The sequence below is a fragment of the Gracilinanus agilis genome, chromosome 1 (assembly GCF_016433145.1).
Source record: "Gracilinanus agilis isolate LMUSP501 chromosome 1, AgileGrace, whole genome shotgun sequence".
NCBI classification, from domain to species: Eukaryota; Metazoa; Chordata; class Mammalia; order Didelphimorphia; family Didelphidae; genus Gracilinanus; species Gracilinanus agilis.
The window spans coordinates 286,648,401-286,672,786 of NC_058130.1; the positions used below are offsets into that span (position 1 = coordinate 286,648,401).

Genomic DNA, 24,386 nt, shown 5'->3' on the forward strand with positions numbered 1-24,386 from the left:
GGACATGGAAGTAGATATGAATAGTAGATATCTCTAAACAGCCTCTATCCTGGGATATTTTAGAACTTACTAGAGGAAATTATGAATATTGTAATTATATAACTATTTTACAGATATTTAATATATTAAAAAGGAAAAGCATTTACTTTTTTCTTATAAAACCTCATTTCACATCATGTGGCATATTGACATTCTTTGGAATATATTTTAGGAAATAAACTGATTTTTTACTCCTTCATTTTACAAATGATGAAACAAATCTAAACAGGTTATAATTTCAGACCCCTACAGCTTAGAAGAACTAGTTGTAGAACTATGGTCTTCAGATGATGGAGTGGAAGGCAAAAGCAAAAATATTAAGAATTTAATTTTCAAAGTCTAATTTTTCTCATGATGACTTACTAGGTAGATATAATGTGCCATGAATTTTGAATAGATCTTTATGGAATACTAATTAATTTTTTCTTTCTCTAATATTTAGGCATCTTTTATGTGTCCTAAGCTTTTTTCCTGTGGGACAACTATTTGAAAACTTCAGAGATTTATACTGGAAAATTATAGACATAGATATTCATTTCACTGGTTTGGATTAGTTGAGGGAAAATTAGCTTGAATTACAAAAATAAATTATAGAACAGCTTTTAAAAACATTACTATTGTAGACTGAACTAAAAATGAATTTTTTAAGTTTTAGCTAGGTTTTAGGGGCCTTATTTAAATGAGTAAATAATCCTGAGTTGTAGTTGTTATTTCTAAAGTGCTTAAGCTGAGTACTTAGAAATAGATATTCTTACTGCCATTTTGCTTACAATATTTGTGTGTGTGTGTATACCAAGCAAAAAAGAAGCATATGACTGAGGTATTAGTATTTCTCTGGTATAGTGGCTAGAAGAACTGGTGTTGGAACAAGGAAAATCTGGGTTTAAGTCGTGCCTCTGCCAAACTGGCAAATAGCCAAACTGATTGTGTGACTTTGGGCAAGCCATTTAACCAATCACTATTTTAAACAACTCTCTCAAACTATAAGTTGCCAAGAAGGTGCTGACCTAGATTGGTAGAGGTAGTTTCCTTGTTAGGAGTTCCTTGTGACAATTTAAGTTCAGTCTCTATCTCTTTGATTGTTTTATTTCATAGTTTTATTTTATTTTATTTAATTTTAATTTTAATTAAAAAAAAACCCTTACCTTCCATCTTGGGCTCCAAGGCAGAAGAGTGGTAAGGGATAGGCAATGGGGGTTAAGTGACTTGCCCAGGATCACACAGCTAGGAAATGTCTGAGGCCAGATTTGAACCTAGTACCTCCCATCTCTAGGCCTGGCTCTCAATCCACAGAGCCACCCAGCCGCCCCCATTTCATAGTTTTAGATCTGCATTAATCATTCAACAAGAATTTATCAAACACTTGCTATTTGCTGGGAATAGTGCCAGATGCTGGAAATAATACAAAGATGGGAAAAAAAGGAAATACTATTTATCCTCAACAAACTTAAATTTTGTCAAGGGAGTCAAAATGTATAGAATATGTATAAAATAAATAAAAGGGGTGTTTGAAGGGGCCACTAGTAGTAGGGGAGTGATCAGTAAAACATAATGCTTATTAATCCATTATCCGTAAGGCATATGTTTTAAATCATTTTTTCCTAGTATAGATACACAATAATATTTCATCCCTTTCCATCTGCTTCTTTTCTTCAGTTTTATTACTATTTAAGAAAATAGGTGCATGTATGAATTCCCTCACATCTTATATTCAGCATGCACAATTTAGTTTACAGAAAACCTTTTCAGTGTTTCTCTTATTGGATAAAGCAAAGTTTATAGGTAGGTCTCTCAATAGAAATATTGCACAGAGGGAGGTTTGTGGTATTAGAGAGGGACTTATAATGATTTTGGGGGGATAATAAATAGCATGATTAAAATTGTAGTCGAAATACATACTACATTTCTCTGAGCAAGGGAATCCAATCCATACAAAAATATGTCTGGACCTCTAGTGGCAGCCCATGTAGTAGTGGAAGAAGGGGTACACATAAAACTGAACCCAGGTTAACTTTATGAGGCTTAGCAATATGAAGATTTTAGTTTTCACTTAGGAGGGACAGAAAGCAGTAACAAAGGTATGACCTACAAATGGGAAAAGAGTTATCAGATTCCACCAGAAGGGGATAGAATAAGGAATAAAAAGTAAATAAAAACTTTAAAAACAAAAAGGTTTGCAGAAAGATATTAACATAAGAGTTTGGGGAAGAGTGGGAAGATTTTGAACCAAATACTTACCTGGCCAGTGAAAAGGAAGGCTGGAAAAGGAGCAGAGAAATAAAAAGGAAAGTTAATGAATATTTTAAAAAGAATTTTGGGCAGGGCAAGTAAATAGAAGTAGGGTAGTACATGGTAGGTAGTGTTCTATATTAACAGATTAGCATCTCATTCTATAAGTTTATCAGGGACAAAGTGCTGAGTTGTAAGAGGAAGGAAGGGTATCACAATTCAAAAGAAATAAATAGAGGAAAACACAAACCTGACAATATTAACCTTAAGTGGGGCTGTATTAAGCAGTCAAATAAAATGAAAAGTAATGACAGAGGGGCAGCTAGGTGTCTCAGTGGATTGAGAACCAGGCCTAGAAATGGGAGGTCCTGGGTTCAAACTTGCCTAGGACACTTCCTAGCTGTGTGACCCTGGACAAGTCATTTACTACTCTTTTACCTTGAAACCAAAATACAGTATTGATTCTAAGATGGAGGGTAAGGGCTTAAAAAAAAAAAGGTAATAGCAAAATAGTTGAAAACCAATAATATACTACTTATAAGAAGCCTAAAAAAAGAAATACAGAATGAAATGATTACTAGCACAAAAATTTACTATATATTAGATAATTCCAAAAAAGCAGGAATTGCAATCATTCAATGAGACAGGGAAATTACATTGTGTTTAAGGCTATCATTGTTAATGAAACAATGTCAGTGTTATATGCACATGCACCAAATAACATAGTATATAAATTCATATAGGAAATTTAACTAAATTACAAAGAAACATACATAGTAACATAATTATAGAAAACTTTAATGTTCTTCTTAGAACTAGAAAAACCTAGTAGATATAAAAAAGAATATAGGTCTGAAAAAACTCTAGGAAGATTTAGATTTTAGATTTGAAAGACTGAATTGTCTTGATATGAAATATGGAATATATATTTCTCAATATCAAATGGTATCTTTATAATCAGATATACTAAAAAATTATAAATAAATGTAAGAAGGAAGAAATACTAAATACATCCTTTATAGCAGGAGTCGGCAACGTATGGCTCTTGAGCCATATCTGGCTCTTTTGAGGGCCAGATATGGCTCTTTCTGCAGGAGCCATAAAGTCAATTTTTTTAGGTGCTGTTATAGGAACGCACACTGTTACAGGAGTGCGCATTGTGAGCACTGTACGGCTCTCACGAAATTACATTTAAAAAATGTGGCGTTCTTGACTCTCATGGCCCAAAAGGTTGCTGACCCCTGTTTTATAGGTTTTACAAAATAAAGATACTAATTAAGGGAATACAAATAAAAGATACCGATCACTAATAGAGACTTATGACATCTTAAAGAATGAGCAATTAAACTACAAATAATGAGTTAATTAAATATGCAAAGAATGATCATCATAATGATAATAACATACCAACATTTAGCCAGAGGAAAAATTATGTGTCTGAAGACATAATTAGCAGAATAAACATATTAATAAACTGAATATGCAACTAAAAACTATAGTTAACTAATAAAAAACTCAAAAGAAACAAAAAATAAGAGAAACATTAAATATAAAACAGACTATCCAAATGATAAAAATAAAAGGTGCAAAAACTTTTTTTTTAAGTGAATAAATCTTAGGAATTTCAAAAAAGAGGAAAACCAAAATTTATAAGGTGAATTCTTAGCAACCAAGAAGTAAAATTAATAAGAACCAACTTATATATTATAATTTCATGATAGCTTAACTGAGATTTTGACAGAAATGGAAGATTACCTAGAAAAATATAGTCTGCAAGACCTTGAGATCTTAAACAGCACAATCTCAGAGAAATGAAATTGAGCAAACCTTAGAGCAATGGTTGGCAACCTTTTTGGCCGTGAGAGCCATAAACGCCTGCTGAAGAAAGAGGATGGAGGAGGAAGGTGCTGGAATGTGGGGGGAAGGGGGCTGAAGGGCCCCCTGGGGCACATCCTGGAGCTCTACCCTGATTGGCCCATCGGGAGGTGGAGCCAGATATGGCTCGAGAGCCCTACGTTGCCCGACCCCTGCTTTAGAGGAACTACCAAATAAGAAAATGGTTGGTTCACATGGATTTACAGAGAAGTGCTACACATTATTCTCAATAATTGCAATTGGATCCTATTGAACTCATTTTTCTGACACAAATATAGTTTCAATACCTAAATCTTAGAGGAATAAAGAAGAGAAAGAGAAATATTAGCTAATTTCAATAATGAATATTTATTTTTAAAAGTAGCAAAAAAAAGATAGCCATGTATCAAAACATTTTTGACTATGACTAAGTTACAATTATAATAGGAATTCAGTAAAAGAATATTAGTTCAACATTAGGAATAATATTTTCATATTATCACATTAAAACTTGAGGCTCTTGAAAAATAAAAAAGATTAAAAAACCTTGGTGTAGGTCATTTTTAATAAAATAAAAGTGTATCTGAAACAAAAAACTAGAATTATTTATAATAAATAATTAGAAGCTTTCTCAATGAATATAGGAAAGCAAGGATGTGTTCCTTCCCTATTTTTATTTGACAGTTATAGATGTACTAATGATAGCAATAAGACAAAAAAAATTAAAGTCACTGACATTGGCAAAGAGAGAAAACTATCAGACTAGATAATCAAAAACTGGAAGCAATTAAACTTGTATTTTCTAAACTCAAGTATGTACACTTATGGAGAAATAACTCTATTTAAATTGTTGGAAAAAACTACAGAGAAATTTATATCCAAATCTGTTTATACCAGCACTTTATTTTATGTCCTGTATTAGGCTCAAAATGTCTAAGTGATCTAAAAATATAAAAGTTACATTAATTTTTAAAATGGGAGGAAAATGGATAATGGTATCTTTTATAACTGACTAAGAGAAGAAGTCTTAATTAAACAAGGCATAGAGAGGATCACAAAAGATAAAGCTATATTATATAATTTTTATTAATGAAGTTGTAAGCCTTTTGTAGGAAAATAATAATACTAAGAAAAGAAAGGAATCTATTGTTAAGTCTTATCCAAGGTAGATAGGAAATTAACAGAAATATGTAAGATCAAGAGCCATCATTTTCTAATGGATAAGTGCTTAAAATATATGAATAGTTTTCAAAAACACTACAAATGATTAACAGCCACATGAAGAACCTTTTCCATATGAAAGAAATGTAAATTGAAACAGTTCTGAAAGTTTAATCTGACTAACCAGGCAACTAGTAATGATTGCAACATGCAGATATTGTAATACACGAGAGGCTTTGGGACAAATTTTAGATATTTTACTTTACAAATAATGACCATTTCTGAAACATAATAAGATAGCCTGTTAATCAGCAGCAGAGTAACTACTATTTGTACAAAGAAACAACACAGTTCTTGCTATTAAATAGAAAATTGCTTTGTACATAGGATATAATTACTACTTTGTCTTTTGTAAACCAATTGTGAATCCCATCTTTGAAATTAAATTCTAAACCAAGCTTCCTTTCTGCTCATTTTTTTATAGCATTACAATGAAGGCCTTTGGAGTAGAGAGGTAGAAAAGCAATATTGATTTATGTGGCTAAAACGTAGTATGCAGATATGAATTAAATTTCTCCATTAGTCCAACATTCCTAAATATCTTCAAAACTATTTAGAAAATGAACAAATAAAAAATTAAGCTAAAATAGATTTAAAGCTCAATGATCCTAAAATTTTTTAATGACCCTTTTTCTTAGTTTTAATTTTTCTTCTTGTGGCAGTGGATATATAATGAATATATCCTGTGGTAAAAGAAGAAAATAAAATTTTTGTGTATGTTAAAATTTTATACCACAAACCTTCCTTAACTTTAAATTAAGTAACAGTCATTCAGCTGCTCTGTGGTAAGATACTTAGGTCAATATTTAGGTCAATTTTCAGTTCACTTAAATAATTTAAAAAATTGTAATTTTTGTAGTAATAATCTAAATGTAACTTGTTTTATATTGTTTATATTTTTATGTTGAGATAAAAATTGTCTGAAGGCTGTTACAAATAAAATTAATATAGAAGGATATATTTTAAAATATTAGGGTTTTATTTAATGCCATTTTGATAGTTATAGCCACATGCCTGATAAGAGCTCATTCAAATTGCCTCGCTATTATTCTGCCCAGCTGGCTTGTTCAGCAGGAAAGAGAGCATACCAATCAAGTCCTGAATCTTTATACCTCTATCTATGTATTACACTTCCTGTATTACATAAGAGGAATCATGGGAAATGTAGTTTTCAAGTCCCCTAAACGTCCACAGGAAGTTTAGACCAGAGACCTCAAGATCCATTCAAGGTCCCCCAAATTTCCAATATCACATTCCCTCCTGAGATCTGGAGGAAAGACTGGTCTTCCCGATGGATCTTGTAAACATAGTCAACTTTTAAATTACAGGAATTTGGGGATAAAAGAAAAGAGGACAAAAACAATGATCCAATGATTGCTAGCTGCATTGACAAAAAGCCAATTGGGGCAGTCTCCTTTGGCATAAGAATGTACATTCAAAACAAATGCATTCAGCTCCCCATAGTTCAATCAACTGCACCCCAAAGTTCATTTTGGATCTTCATGATTCTTTAGGCATCTTTTCTGAATCATCCCTTCGTGGTTGCCAAAACTGTTACAAGTAAAATTAATATAGAAAGATATATTTAAAAATATTATGGTTTTATTTAAAGCCATTTTGATAGTTATAGCCATGTGCCTGATAAGAGCTCATTCAAATTGCCATGCCATTACCTCTGCCCACCTGGCTTGTTCAGCAGGAAAGAGAGCGTATCAATCAAGTCCTGAATCTGTCTACATAATCACACTTCCTGTCCACCTGTATTACATAAGAGGAATCATGGGAAGTGTAGTTTTCAAGTCCCCTAAACGTCCACAGGAAGTTTATACCAGAGACCTCATGATCCATTCAAGGATCCCCAAATATCACAAGGCCCATTAATTAGATACTTTTGTTGATCACCAAATCAATGATTCAGAGATAGTTACTATGGTTTATTGTTATACTCAAGGCAAGATCAACTGATTGTATACAAGAGACAGTGAGCCCAGAGCATTAGTTTCAACAACCCTTATGTAGAATGTGAATACATAAACAGCATAGAAAAATGGAATTTTATAGTAAGAGGGAAAGACAAGATTACATATAACCAAGTAATAGAGAAAGTAAAGATACTTGGCAGCTGGTTAAAGCTGACTTGTTTCCCATCTTTGATTCCCAACTTTGGAAGCTCAAAAATAGAGCATAGGATAGTGTCCTTTTCTTATCAGAGTTGTGGGAAGAAGTATGATCTAGAGATTCTTTCTCATTGCAGTCTTTCTTATATTACAATGACATCAAAAAGCTTGAGCCAGAAATCTTTTCACAGACTCTCCTTTGGTTAAACATCATGCATGTGCATCTCTGACCACAATTTTATATATCCTATCACTTTTTTATGATACCTTTTTATAAGTTTTCTGGAAAGTATTTCTGCAAACAGCTATAAGAATTGGAACGCATTGAATTCCACAATAAAGCAAAATTAATATAATAACAATTATTAATACTATAAGGCACAGAATTTATAAAACTTCCTAAATCCAACTTGACCCTGGCAATCAACACCAAATGTCTGTGCCAATTTTTTCTTTATGTTTAATCTACTCTAGACCTTTCCTTAACTCCCCATTGCAGTTCAAGTTCCAAGTAATATTAAAAGTTTAGTCAAATACATGAGCAATTTCAATTAATGTTAATTTAACCTACACATTTACTGTTCTGTAATTTTGGGTTTAATTATCTACTTCATGAAGTTGTCTGCTTCTGGGAAATATTTTTCCTTGGAAATTCTGTCAGCAGGGTTTATTCTTGACATTCTTCACAAATTGTCCACTTTGGACTATTGTCTACAAATTATCCAGTTTGCTCCACTAAGACTCAAAGTCATGTATCTCTGAACCAACATTTAAATTTTATACTTAAGTCTTTAAAATTTAACAACTTCAACTGATTTTTAAATCTAAAACTAAGTCTAAACTAACTGGGGTCTCAATTGGTAACCGTACTCAGAATAAGCATTGTTTCCAAGGCAGATGTGCAGAAAGGTTTCTTCCAGTAGACTGACATTCTAGGTTCCAAGCCACTTCAATGCTGCTTAAACCAGCTAAAGATAAGACTTAGTATGACTTAGTAGGGCCTTACAAGACCTAAATTATGTTGGCCATCTAATAATTAGTTCATATAGTAAAAACCAATTCAAATCTTATAAACATCAGAAGTATAGGAAGAAGGTCATATTAAGCAAACTATAATTTATTTGAAAGTTTGGAGAGTTTTAGTCTTCATATATTATTTGTTCTTTTATTATTTACCTGAAACCTGCAGTACAGCATTACTATAGATACTGCTATCTATAGATCTGAAAAAGAATCATAAAAAGTATCTTTGAGGACATGATTTTGTAAAATAAGTCTGTCTTTTGGGTTTATATATGTGTGTATATATGTTTGTGTGTGTGTGTGTGTGTATACACTCTCTTTTTTCTTTCTAAATTCTAGAGATTTTAGAAAGAAAAAAAGTCAACCTGTTGAAGAAGAGCTCTCAAAATAAGGTACAATTAAAAAAAGTTTTAGTAAAAATTTAACCACAATATAAAAACACATTTTTATTATTACTAATTACCCAGTAATATTCTAATTTGAAAACTTGTTTTTAACTAAGCAATTAGATTACACTGCAATCTTGTAAAATTTTATTTATACTTACTTATACTGAAATGCTTTGGATAACGAGTCCATTTAATGTATGAGCTTTAATAAATTGAGACAAACCCTTTTTCTAAAGCTAAATGATTTAGGATTTTGTGACTATAAAGATCTATTGTTTTTTAATGATGTAAGTCCAATTGTTCAATATAGATTCAACAATTTTTGTCTTAAGTTTAGCCACATATACTCAAGAAGGGTGGGGCAGCTAGGTGACAGTGTGGATAAGAGCACTGGGCTTGAAATCAAGAAATACTCATCTTCCTGAGTTCAAATCTTATCTCAGACACTTTGCTAGCTGTGTGATCCTGGGAAAGTCACAACCTCATTTATCCCAGTTCCTCATTTGTAAAATGAGCGGGAGGAGGAAACCACTCCATTATCTTTGCAGGAAAACCCTCCCATAAAATGGGATCATGAAGAGTTCTACATGACTAACCAAAAACTAAAGGAAGAAGGGGAAATGATCTTTGGCTATTTGCTTAGAACAAATAGCAATTTTTAATGAGTAATTAATAACCAATACTGAATTTTGTATTTATTGTCATGCATCCCCCAGGAGAAGTTACTGGATCTTCATTATATATATAAATCTTTGTATGTAAAACCACTGGTTGCAGAAAATGACAGTATTTGACAGAGACATCCTTTGTTTTGAATGTCAAGTTAATGATAAAAATCTCATTGAATTCTTCATCAAGGTCTGATTTACCTACAGTGTCAAATATCACAATTATCTTAATAGGAGAAACACATTTCATTTTAAGTGAGGCTATATTAGTTTTGTTTAGAGCAAAGTCAATCAAATCAAATCTAGATCTACAGTAACAGATGGTCTTCAGTTAAAGATTCACTTGGGGGCAGCTGGGTAGCTCAGTGGAGTGAGAGCCAGGCCTAGAGACAGGAGGTCCTAGGTTCAAACCCGGCCTCAGCCACTTCCCAGCTGTGTGACCTTGGGCAAGTCACTTGACCCCCATTGCCCACCCTTACCAATCTTCCACCTATGAGACAATACACCAAAGTACAAGGGTTTAAAAAAAAAAAAAGATTCACTTGGCAGCGTTGCATTCTCATGTCCCCTTTTTGGGAGTCTGTTTGGCTTTTCTGAAACATGGATATAAACATAACTTCTAACATGTATTTTTTCAAATAGTTCACAGATTTATAGGCATAGAAATCATCCTATACCACTCTTATTGCAGTGAGTTTTAAAACTTCTTCAAAGCTCTCCAAACCCTGATTTACCTTTACTAGTTTCTCAGTCCTTCATGATTTTTCCCCCCGTCATACATATCCCATGCCTATCAGAACTGGTTTCTAGGTTTGAATTTTCTCTTTGCAAATTAACATGTTTTTTTTTATACAAAACCAATCAATTGCAAAACTTTTACTTTTCCCTGATCAAAATTAAAACTTCAAGGTTCACAGATAGTTTCTCGTTTTGTCATTTTGTCAAAGCATTTCCAATTTAATTCTTTAAGAAGCCTGCAAATACACAGTCTATTAAAATTCCTTCTAGGTGACTTTGCCTCTAATTTACCTAAGTAACCAAGTTTTCTTAAGTCATTCACAGAAGAAACAAAATATGGTATGCATTCTTAAATCTAAGCATTCTTAAAATTTAATTTTACTTAATCTAAAACATTTGATTTTGATTTAAGCAAGCATTTTTCTTTCTCACATGGAGAGATTTAATAACAGGTGGTTCTTAAGTAGCAAATAAAGCTTAGAAACTTACAAATAATTTTTCCTCCCTGTTTTTGAATTGGAGATAAAACTTTTAACTTATATTAGTTCTATTTATTTTCTAGCTGGTGAAATTACTCCCTTTACCTTGCATTAAAACAGTAAATCTGTCACTTCCAAAGGAAAGGAGTATGATAGAGGTGTGCTGTTTACATGAGAAAGTTGTAAGGGCTTGCAAACTGAAAAATCCAATAGAATACTTCAACATATATAAAAACTTTTAGATCACATTTCCATCAGAGTTTGGAGGTACATACACCTCAGATGACAAATATGCACCTCACTAAGTCAGTCTTTGATTAGTTTGCAAAGCTATAAATGTCTTCAAACTGAGAAAGGATCTCCATCCATTTTATCTCTTCCCCTCCCCAATCTGGCTAGAATTAGGAACACAAAGATGAACTTTTGAAAGTTTTGAATCTCATTTTTAAAAAAGTAATTTATTTTTCAAATTCTATTTTTAAAACTTTTGACTTCCAAATCTTTTCCCACTCCCACTGCTCCCCCACCCACTGAGAAGGAAAATGATATGATATAAATTATATATGTGAAAGCATGCAAAAATAGTTCCATAATTAGCCATATTAAAAATTTAAAAAATTAGGTGAGAAAATTATATTTCAATTTGCACTTAGAATTCATCAGTTTTCTTTCTGGAAGTAGATAGCATATTTTCTTGATTCCTTTGGAATGGGCTTAGATCATTGTATTGATCAGAATAACCAAGTCTTTCACAATTGATCATTGTTACAACTTTGCTGTTACTCTGCACAATGATCTTCCGGTTATTACTTTATTTCCTAGTTTATATAGATCTTGTCATGTTTTTCTGAAACCACCTTCCTTGCCATTTCCTGTAGCACACATATGCCACAAGTTGTTCGGCCATTCCTCAATTGATGATCATCCCTTTGATTTTTAATTCTTTACCATTATAAAAAGACCTGCTCTAAATATTTTTATACTTTTAGATCTTTCTTTTTTTAAAAAAATCTCATTAGAATAGAGACCTAAGAGTGGTATTGCTGGGTCAAGGGATATGTATAGTTTTATAGACCTTTGGCCCTAGTTCCAAAATTGTTCTTTAGAATGGTTAGACTAGTTCACTACTCCACCATAGTTCATTAGTTGATCTATTTTCTTCCCTTCCCTTCTAGCATTTTTAATTTCTTTTTTTTTAAACTCTTACCTTCTGTCTTGGAGTCAATACTGTGTATTGGCTCCAAAGCAGAAGAGTGAGTGGTAAGGGTAGGCAATGGGGGTCAAGTGACTTGTCCAGGGTCACACAGCTGGGGAGTGTCTAAGGTCAGATTTGAATCTAGGACCTCCCATCTCTAGGCCTGGCTCTCAATCCACTGAGCTACCCAGCTGCCCCCTAGCATTTTTAATTTCTAAAAGGTGTGAACCAATAGTAATTTAGAGCATTTTTTCATGTGATTATAGATAGCTTATATCCTTTGACCATTTATCATTTGGGGAATGGCTATTATTTTTATTAATTTGACCAAGTTCTATATTCAGCATATGTTTGAGAAATGAAGACATTATCAGAGAAACTTAACTGTAATTTTTATTTATTACTATATTGTCTATGGTGTCTTTTTTTTTTAATTTTAAACCCTTAACTTCTGTGTATTGATTTATAGGTGGAAGATTGGTAAGGTTAGGCAATGGGGGTCAAGTGACTTGCCCAGGGTCACACAGCTGGGAAGTGTCTGAGGCCGGATTTGAACCTAGGACCTCCTGTCTCTAGGCCTGGCTCTCACTCCACTGAGCTACCGAGCTGCCCCTATGGTGTCTTTTTTACCAGAATTTGTTTCCTGATTATCCCTTTTAATTAGTCCTATTTTTGCTTTTGGTTTGTCTAAGAGCATGATATTACCTTTGCTTTTTAAAAAAAAAATTCAACTGAAGCATTTTATAATCTGCTTCAGTCCTTTATTTTAACTCTGTGTGTGTTTTTCAGATTCAAGTGTAAACACTATAATGTTGGGTTCTGTTTTCTAATCCATTCTACTACCTGCTTTTTTATGACTGAGCTAATCCCATTCACATTTATACTTATTGCTGTATATTTTTCTACATCTCATTTTCTAGTTTCTTCTCTCTTTTTATCCTATTTGCTTTGAAGTACTGCCTCCTTTAATTCCATCTTTTATCCTTCCCACCCTCTTCTTTCTCTACCTCTCCTATCTCTATTGGTTGTTATATTTCTACACACTACTCTGTGTGTGTGTGCGTGCGTGTGTGTGTGTGTGTGTGTGTGTGTGTGTGTGTGTGTGTGTGTGTATTTTTTCTTTGGACCAATTCCAGTGAGTGAGGTTCAAATATTGTCCACTGCTATCCTATTTCCCCCTCCATTGTAAAAGTTCTTCCCTGAATGAGAAAATTTCTCCAATTTTACCTCACTCTTTACCCCTTCTCCCAGTTCTTGCCTCTTTTTCATTGTTTATGGAGATCATTCCAACATAATTGACTTACACTCATGCCCCTGGTCTATATAAAATCCTTTAAATTGCCCTAATAATGATAAAGATCTTAGGAGTTATATGTATCATTTTCTCACCTAGGAAGGTAAACAGTCTAATTTTATTGAGGTCCTTATGATTTTTTCTTTATTTTTTCTTACATTAAAGTTCCTGTCTCCCTCCCTCCCCACCCCACACTATAGAAGGCATCACTTGACCAAAAATGTGTGTGTGTGTAAAACCATGTCATGAGTAATTCTATTTATGAGTTGTTTCTCTGGATGCTATTCTTTTCATATTGCAGTTCAGTATTGCCGTTGCTCAGTAGAATACTCTTGGTTCTGCTTGCTTTGTTCTTCATAATGCCATGCAGATCTTTATTATTTTTTAAATTAATCTGCTGATTTTTTTTTTTTAAAACCCTTACCTTCCGTCTTGGAGTCAATACTGTGTATTGGTTCCAAGGCAGAAGAGTGGTAAGGGTAGACAATGGGGGTCAAGTGACTTGCCCAGGGTCACACAGCTGGGAAGTGTCTGAGGCCAGATTTGAACCTAGGACCTCCCGTCTCTAGGCCTGGCTCTCAATCCACTGAGCTACCCAGCTGCCCCCTATCTGCTGATTTTTAAAAATTAAAATTAAAAAAAAAAACTCTGACCTTCTGTTTTAGTATCAATTCTAAGATAGAAGAGCAGCATCAGACTATGGAATTGAGGTTAAGTATTTGCTTTTAAAAATATAGGAGGAAACTAGGTGACTCAGTGGATTGAGAACCAGGCCCAGCGACAGGAGGTGATGGTTTCAAATCTGGCCTCAGACACTTCCCAGCTATGTGACTCCGGGCAAGTCACTTAACCCCATTGCCTAGTCCTTATCACTCTTCTCTGCCTTAGAATCAATATTGATTCTAAGATGGAAGGTAAGGATTTTGAAACAATGTAATATCTATAGTAATCAGTTTATTACACATCACTAGGAAGTGTTAGAGGCAGATTTTGAACCTACATCCTCCTGACTGCAGACTTGATGACTCTATTCACTGTGCTAACCAACTTCCCCCTGCTCATCATTCCTTACTAAGAAGTAGTAGTCCATCATAATCATATGCCACAATTTGTTTAGCCATTCCCCTATTAATGGGCATCTCTTCAATTATCAGTTCTTTGCCACCACAAAAAGAACTAGTATAAATATTTTAGAAAATATAGGTTCTTTTCCTTTTTTCCCCTAATCACTTTGGTAAACATCTAATAGTGGTATTGCTGGGTTAAAGTGCATACACAATTTTATAACTGAGCATAATTCCAGATTACTCTCCAAAAATGTTTGGATCAGATCATAGTTCCACCAACAGTGTTTTAAAGTACTAATTTTTCCACATCCCCTTCAACTTGTATCATTTTTCCGTTTTATCACTTTAGTTAATCTGATAAGTATGAGATAATATCTCAAGGATTGTTTTAATTTGCATTTCTCTAATCAACAATGATTTAAAGCAATTTTTATTTGACTATATATAGCTTTGATTTCTTCTTTCAAAAACTGCCTGTTCATATTCTTTGACCATTTATTGATTGAATAATGACATATTCTTATGAAAATAACAAAGCTCTCTATTTGAGATATGAGACTCATATCTGAGAAACTGTTTATAACAATCCCAATTTTCTGCTTTCCTTCTAATGTTGGCTACATTGGTTTTATTTATACAAACCCATTTTGATTTAATGTAATCAAACTTGTCCATTTTATATCTCGCAATATTTTCTATCACTATTCATATTCTTTTCATTTTTATAAATCTGATAGATAATATGTTGTGTTCTTCTAATTTGCATATGATATCTCTCTGTCTAGGTCATGTATCCATTTTGACCTTATCTTGGTAAATGTTGTGAGATATTGGTCTATACCTAGTTTCTGCTAGATTGCATTAAACTTTCCCCAAAATTTTCACCAAAGAGTGAATTCTTATGCTAAAAGCTTAGATCTCTATATTTGTCAAATACAGTGTTATTATCTTTTACTGCTGTGTGTTGTATGCCTATTCTGTTCCACTGGTCCATGTTTCTGTTTCTTAGTCAGTACCAAATGGTTTTTTTTTTAAACTCTTACCTTCCACCTTAGAATCTATACTGTGTATTGGCTCTAAGGTAGAAGAGTAGGCTAGGCAACAGGGGTGGGGGTGGGGGGTCAAGTGACTTGCCCAGGGTTACATAACTAGTAAGTATCTGAGGCCAAATTTGAACCTAGCACCTCCTGTCTTTAGACCTGGCTCTCAATCCACTGAGCCACCCAGCTACCCCCACCCCCATAACAAATAGTTTTGATAATTATTGACTTAAAATATAGTTTAAAATATGGTATTGCTAGACTTCCTTTACATTTTTTTCATTTATTCCTTTAATATTTTGACTTTTTTCCAAGTGAATTTTGGCATTATTGTTTTTGGCTCAATGAATAATTCTTTTGGTAATTTAATTAGTATGGCATTGAATAAGTAGATTTAGTTTAAGTAGAATTGTCATTTTAAAAAATATTGACTTGACCAACCCATGGACAATTAATATCTCTCCAGTTATTTAAATATGACTTTATTTGTATAAATTTTGTTTTATAATTATATTCATGCAGTTTCTGGGCATAGTCCCAGGTATTTAATTCTGTCTAAGGTTATTTTGATTGGGATATCTCTTAACTATCTCTTCTTGCAGACTACTTTGTTGGTCATATATAGAAATGCTAACAGTTTATGTGGGCTTATTTTATATTCTGCTACTTTGCAAAAATTTATTGTTACAACTAACTAAAAAGGTTTTAGTTGAATCTTTAGGATTCTCCAAATATATCAACATATCATCTGCAAAAAGAGATAGTTTTATTACCTCATTACCAATTTTGTTTTCTTCCATTTCTTTTTCTTCTCTTATTTCTAATACAATATTAAATAATACTGGTGATAATGGGCATTCTTGATTCACTCCTGATCTTACTGGGAAGACTTCTAGCTTATCTCCTTTATAAATAATACTTACCGATGGTCTTAGGTAGATGCTTCTTACCTTTGTAAGGAAAAATCCATTTATATCTTATGCTTTCAAGTACTTTTTTTTTTTAACCCTTGTACTTCGGTGTATTGTCTCATAGGTGGAAGATTGATAAGGGTGGGCAATGGGGGTCAAGTGACTTGCCCAGGGTCACACAGCTGGGAAGTGGCTGAGGCCGGGTTTGAACCTAGGACCTCCTGTCTCTAAGCCTGACTCTCACTCCACTGAGCTACCGAGCTGCCCCTCAAGTACTTTTTAATAGGAATGAGCATTGTATTTTGTTATAAGCTTTTCCTGCTTCTATTGATATGATTATATTATTTTTGTTCCTTTTGATGTTAATATAACACATTTTGTTAATAGTTTTCCTTATATTAAAACCATCACTGCATTTCTAGTATAAACCCTGGATGGTCACAGTGTACAATCTTTGTGATTTGTTGTTATGTATACATTTGTGGTTTATTCTTTTATATATGTGTATATATAATAGCTAGTATTTTATTAATCTCACCTTCAATTATTAGGATTTCCTATTTGGTGTCTAATTGGGGATTTTTAATTTGTTCATTTTCTAGTTTTTTTAATTGTATACCCAATTCATTGATCTGTTCTTTCTGTATTTTATTGACATAAGGATTTAAAGATATAATTTTTCCTCTCCTGCTTTTGCTATATCCCATAACTTTTGGTGTGCGATCATATTATCATTCTCTTTAAAATTATTATCTCTATTACTTGTTCTTTTACTCATGCATTCTTTACCATTAGATTTTTTTAAGTTTTCAGTTAATTTTTAATCTATTTCCATGGTCTTTTATTAAATATAATTTGTATTATATTATGATCTGAAAATGATGCATTTAATATTTTTTTTTTTGCTTTTCTGCATCTAATTATAACGTTTCTATGTCCTAATATGTGGTCAGTTGTTTTGTTTTTTTTTTTAAGATACCATGTACCACTGAGGAAAAGGTAATATTCTTTCTATTTTCATTCAGGTCTCCAGATATCATCATATTTAGTTTATGTAAGGTTTTATTCAATTCCTTGACTTCTTTATTACTTTTTTGGTTAGATTTATCTAGTTCTGATGGGGAAAGGTAGTCTCCCACTAATATGGTTTTGCTATCTATTTCCACCTATTTAGCTTTTCCTTAAAAATCTGGGTGCTACCTACAGATCTTCCCCAGTCACTTACTGTTTATTGATACTTATTTATTTGCCTACAGTTATCTGTATTCAATCAGGTCATAACCCGCTCCTCCCCCCCCAAGAGATCAGCGCTTTCCTGGCATCTTCTGCCAAGTTGTCTTAGGCTGGAAGACTGCTTTATCCCAACTTTTAATTATTTCTATTGCTTTAAAGTTCTCTTTGAGTCATTATTTTAGATTTAAGTGTGAGTAAATTTGGAGAAATAGATGATTTCTTACCTTATTCCACCATCTTCCCACTGTTTCTCATGAGTACTCTTTCATGTTTACATTTTTTTTTTGAGTCTTGTATTTGAAAGTCACATTTTCTATTTTGCTCAGGTCTTTTCATTGGAAATTCTTGAATGTCCTCCACTTCATATCAAATATCCATTTTTTCCCTCATTTATCCATCTTTTTTATGAAGGATATACTCAGTTTTTCAGCATAGGTAATTCTTGGTTGTAAGACTAGCTACTTTAATGTGGAAGCTGCTAAATCTTGTGTAATCCTGACTTGTAGCTCCACAATATTTGAATTGCTTATTTCTGGCTGTTGAATATTTTCTCTTTGACTTGGGAGCTTTGGAATTTGGCTCTAATATTACTGGGCGTTTTCATTTTGGGAGCTCTTTTAGGAGATCAGTAGATTCTTGCAATTTCTATTTTATCCTTTGGATCTAAGGTATTAGAGCAGTTTTCCTTGAAATATGTTGTCTAGGCTCTTTTTTTTTGTTTGATCATGGCTTTCCAGTTGTCCAATAATTCTTAAATTATCTCTTCTTGATGTATTTTCCAGATCAGTTGTTTTCTGATGGGTACTTCACATTTTCTTCTATTTAAAAAATTCTTTTGAATTTGCTTCATTTTTTTTCAAATTTTCAAATTATATACTTAACCACCACCACCACCACCACCACAAACATCTAAAATATGCATAAATAAATATATTAAATTATGCATAATTATTAAATTAAGCATTAAATAAAATGCATAAAATATGCTTAAATTTTAGTGGCAAGAAAAATAGACTCAATTATTGACTTTTTTTTTTAAATTTTTTTTTTTTGTTTTAAACCCTTAACTTCTGTGTATTAGCTCATAGGTGGAAGAGTGGTAAGGGTGGGCAATGGGGGTCAAGTGACTTGCCCAGGGTCACACAGCTGGGAAGTGTCTGAGGCCGGATTTGAACCTAGGACCTCCCGTCTCTAGGCCTGGCTCTCAATCCACTGAGCTACCCAGCTGCCCCCAATTATTGACTTTTTGCTAGACTCCTGTGGTTCTTAGTGTGTTGATAATGCCCCATGTCCCATATTGCTAATGCTTCTCTTTGCCTTAGATCTGCATCTGGGGTCCCTGATCTCTTGTGCCTGAACCCCAGCACTCCTTTTTTTGTTTTGGAACTGTAAAAGCTGTACACAGTGCCAGCAAAAGGTCCCCTGTAATCTCTGGCTAGTAAAGTTCTTTGACACCCTGTAGTCTGTGGATTTAGAGCTCCAGAAGCTGCTGCTGCTGCTGCCGCTACTACTGTTATGGCTTCTTTGCTATCACTGCATATCTGGGTTCTGGATAAGCCCTCAACCTTTGTGATACAGACTATTCCTGCTGACCTCTTAAGTTTTCTTATGCTGGACCTTTTGTTGACTCTGCCATTCTAAAATTTGATTTATGGCATTATTTTAAAGTTATTTGGAGGAGAATGTTGGTAGAGTACAACTAAGTGACTGTCTCTAATCTTCCATCTTCAGCTTTGACAATCCTTTGGCAAAAAAGATTCATATTTTTTTCCTGCCTTTTCTAGAGTTAGTAGAAGTCCATTTATTGAGAAGTATCAGTGTTACAATTATGGAAGTTAGAGTGAGCTTATTTGAGTGTGAAGCTTTAACAATTAACCTAAGCTTATTACAATATTTCAACAACAATCAGAAGATTCTCTCTGAGGTCAAGGATAATGTATTTCAACCATTATTATAGTTTGATGTATTTATTTAGAGTTTAATTAAATTAGAGTTCCTACATAGGAAATAGATTTGACCAAAATAATTTATCTCTCAAATCTATAGGCAGTTGCCACAAACCAGAATTATCAGATCCTGAGAGATCTTATAATGATCTCTGCTTATGTTGAATTGAGGTTTATGTCAAATTTATATCCTTAATCTCCATCACTGACTGATTTTCCTCAGTCCCAAACCAGATTAGATGGGGAAGATAGTTAAGACAGAACAATAATTACAAATAAAAAATTAAATATGTAGGATGCAAACCTTTCTCTGTATTTTTTTCCTTTTTATCTCTCAAGATAAAAATCTACCTCATAGTAGACTGGTCCAGAAAACTTGATCTTGATTGACCTAGTTTCTCCCCTCTGGCATCCCTAATAAATAAGATAAAAATACTCTAAGGGGCTATTGCTTAGATATTTTTATCAGTCACCAAATTAATGATGAAGAGATAGATGATTGCAGTTTTAGTATTCTGACAGTACAAGCTTAACTGATTGTATACAAGAGTCATCAGCTTCAACAACCTCATATGGAATGTGAATACATAAGCAGCATAGAAAAATGGAATTTTACATAAAGCAGGAGGGAAAGATAAAGATATATGGATGTCTGGAAACAAGAAATAGAAGGAAAAAGGTCAAAGACACCTGCCAGCTGGTCAAAACTGAAGCACTGACTTGTTTTTCATCTTTGATTGTGTAGGTGTTGTAACCTTCTAGCTTCCAGAACAACGTCTGGGAGCTCAAAATAGAGAGTAAAGAGGGCAGTGTCTTCTTCTTGTTATCAGAGAGATAGGAAGAAGTATGATCTAGAGCAGTGGTTCCCAAACTTTTTTGGCCTACTGCTCCCTTTCCAGAAAAAATATTAGTTAGTGCCCCCTGGAAATTATGAAACTATTTATTGAACTCAGAATAGAATGTAATACAAAAAAAGTGTGGCCATCACCACTCCCCTGGATCGCTGCAGCACCCACCAGGGGGCGGTGACACCCACTTTGGGAATCACTGATCTAGCGTTTCTTGCCCATCACATTCTTTCTTTTATCATAGTGGCAATAGGATGCTTAAGCCAGAAATTCAAGATGTAAAGACCTAGAGTTAATTTTTTTTACTTAGTTTTTTATTTAATTAATTTAGAATATTTTTCCATGGTTACATGATTCATATTCTTTCTCTTCCCTCCTTCCACTCCTCTCCTGTAGCCAATGTGCAACTCCACAGGGTTTTACGTGTGTCATTGATCAAGATCTATTTTCATAATATTAATATTTGCATTAGGGTGATCATTTAGAGTTTATATGCCTAGAGTTAATCTTTTAAATTGAGTTAAATTCTTCATGTCCAGATTCTTGTTTTATGCGGTAAAATTGGGCAAAAGAGTATTTACATGTCTTAATTCCAACAAATTTTTATTAAGTGTCTGTTGTGTGTTTATATATTTGTACAAAGTGTACACATGAAAATGAAAAATGAAAAGTTATTGCCCTTACGGACTTAATCTAGTAGAGAAAATTAATAGTTCACATTTCTAATATTGCTTTAATGTTCATTATGGATTTTGAAAATAAATGTTAGCATTCTATTCAAAGTACTAATAATTTCTAAAAGGAAATAATAGTAAAATTTTCTACAGTTGTTTCTATGGATATTCTTTTTTTGTCCAGACATCACTTACTATTTGTTTACTATATCATTAGGTAAAGCTATTACAAGTTTTCATAGTAAAGCATGTGGAATTCTCTGAGATGTCTGAATTCTACTTAAAGCCAAATTAGGAAAGAAATTTAGAAAGTGTGTGTGTGCATGCGTATGTATGTGTGTGTGTGTGTGTGTGTGTCTGTCTGTGTCTGTGTCTGTGTCTGTGTGTGTAATTCTTTGATTGATCTACTACCTATTTTTATTTAAAATATTTTCTAACTGCTTTTGGATCAACTCTGCTGCTCTTAAGATCTGAATACATGCTTTACTGTGCTTATTTTTATTTCTGAATTATTAACAATATTGTAGAAATAAGATTGATATAATAAATTATTATGGCAGAAAATTTCAAATTTTAAGTGATATTTAAAGAACTGAAAATATTTAAATCAAAATTACTTTGAGAAATTGCACGTTTTTCATTTATAGACTAATGTTTCAAATGTTTTTTTGAAGTAATGCCTCTTTATGAAATAGCAGTTTTGTTCTATCTCAATAAGATTTCTTATCAAAAAGGAATGGCACCTATTTACATTAAATTGTGACTTTTTTGACCATGGAATGAGATAAAGGCATGATATCCTCAATGTTCATGTTTAATGTATGAGTTCATTATCATAGTTTTATTATTTTCCAATTGTTTAGCAATCAAAACTTCAAGTTTTAACAATTTAAGATATTCAGTTTGTAAAATTATTAATTTCATTTTCATATGCAATCTACTAAAACTATAAAATTAGAAGTGAATTTCTTGTTTCATTCCTTAAAATGGAACCCACTGCACCATAAAAGTATTTTCACTGTTGTATTTTAAAGCTTGCGTTTAAACATCTTTGAGTGAATACCTTTTACTAAAATGTAACTTTTTAGATTTTATCTCACATTTGGTAAAAGTTGCCATCAATTTTGAAATGGCATGAATCTAAACAAATTATTTAATAAACTTAACACAAATCTGTGTAAATACAAACTATCTAAATACAATTGGTTTTCTTTGTAATTCTATGTTTTATTGTATGCACATAAAAACATAGCTTCATAAAATTGCCAAAAAGCATCCATGACACAAAAAAGATTTAGAAGCTCAGTTTTTAGAACAATGTTTCTCCCCAGCCCATTTCCAGATGAGGAAACCAAAACCCAGAGATGTCAAGTATCTTATTCAATATCAAAGCTTATAAAAGCCAAGTGCTCTGATGCAAAATCCAGAGCTCTTTCTATTATTATTCTTACTAAATGTTAGGAACAAGAATGTTTTATTCCAGGTATTCCATATTTTATGACATTAAAAATTTTATTAAATATTTTTTAACTGATAAAATATTTTATGTCCTTTTGTTAAAATGAACTTCTATGACTGGGAACTTTTAACATGTTAAGTCAATTGTTCTTAAAACTTGGCATACTGCCAACTGAAATTTCATAAATGTTTTACTGGCTAATGATTGGCAGTCAGGACTTATTTTATAATACTTAGGAATTCTGAATTATCATAGAATTATTTTAGGATGTTTTGGAGCTCACTACTCTGACCATTAATGGGTACTACTTTGATACTTGAATTTCTCTTGGAAGCTAAAACTTTGTTTTGATGCTCAACAGGAATCTTGCACTATTTTCTGTTATGGGACTACATGTGTAACCAAATAAGACAGAATCTATTTTTACATATTTATGTGGTAGATTTAGTTTGTGTGTGTGTATGTGTGTGTCTACATATGTGTTTGAATGAGAGGAAAAAGAGATAGAATGAGAGAGAAGAGTGTGTGTTACACTGGTTAGGAAGTTCAGTAGATTAATAAACATTAAGTCCTGCTTTCACTCAGAAGTCTGCTAAATGCTGAGAATATAAAAAGAGGTCCAATGGAGACAACATGCAAATAAATATATATATACAAGGCAAGGTATATACAGTATATACAGGACTTGTGAATGTTATACAGCATCATCAAAAATATTTGTCAATATTCTTCTGTGAGGATAGTTTAAGTACTCTTCTCCTGCACCCCAGTCATGGCCCTTTAGGAAATATTTTGGAAAATAGTGATATTTTTGTATAGCAAGAAAATTTGACAAAAAGATATGTTTTTAAAATTTGCATAATTTGTATTGATTTATATGTTATTCCTCTGGGTATTTTGTGTTTGGTGTATTCAATATACATATACTTTTTTTCCTTCTGCAACCTTTTTCATTCTGTGTTTTGTCATCCTAATTATCTTCCTACTGCTATAACTAAACACTAGGACTGATCAATTATTCAGGCTGGAAACGCAACTCATTGACTCCTAGGACGACTACTTTTCCCTGTCCTGGTTGTGAGCATGATATTGACCTGGGAGAGCGTGGAATCAATGGTTTGTTTCGAAATTTCACTTTGGAAACGATTGTGGAAAGATACCGACAGGCAGCTAGGGCAGCTACAGCCATTATGTGTGACCTCTGCAAACCTCCACCTCAAGAATCCACTAAAAGTTGCATGGACTGCAGTGCAAGCTACTGTAATGAATGCTTCAAAATATATCATCCTTGGGGCACTGTAAAAGCTCAACATGAGTATGTAGGCCCAACCACTAATTTTAGACCTAAGGTAAGTGAGATCTTGATGGAAGTGGGGGTGGGGGGGAATAACAATAAACAACAGTTTTAAATAATGTTTTCTTAATATTTTAACAGACATGTCATATCCTAAGTATAGAGTTTGGGATTTGGAGCTGGAAATATTTATTTAATTTGATCTTTAGAACAATCTTGTGAGCTAGGTAGGTATAGTATGAGGATTATATACTCATTTACAGAGAAAACTGGGGCTGATTCAGCACTACTTTCTCACAGGAAGACTTTTTGGTTCCCCCTCAACTGCTCCCTTTCTAACTACCTTGTAATTTACTTGGAATTATTCCTTATTCTGTATATGCTAATAATATACTTATATACTCCTCAGAATGTGAACTCCTTGAGAGTAGAGATTCTTTGTATCTGTGTCCCCAACACCCAGCACAGTACCTGGCATTGTGTAGGTGCCTAATAAATGTTTGTTGATTGCTTGATATGAATGAAAATCATATATCTAATAAGTTGCAGAATCTGGATTAGAATCCTGATAGTCTCTTAAAGGCTAATGCTTTTTATATCTTAACCTATTGAGTTTGTGTAATTATTGCTGAAGTATTTAGGGTGTGTGTATATGTACATATATGTGT

The 24,386-nt window shown here is 33.0% G+C and overlaps 1 protein-coding gene across 1 annotated transcript in view; it reads left to right on the forward strand.

Annotated features, from left to right (window-relative positions):
* Positions 1 to 24,386, forward strand: part of TRIM36 (tripartite motif containing 36) — a 52,327-nt gene that overhangs the window by 6,083 nt on the left and 21,858 nt on the right. Inside the window, exon 3 of the mRNA XM_044680109.1 lies at positions 23,430 to 23,773. Coding sequence (XP_044536044.1) covers positions 23,430 to 23,773 — 344 coding nt within the window. The remainder of the gene's footprint in view (positions 1 to 23,429; positions 23,774 to 24,386) is intronic.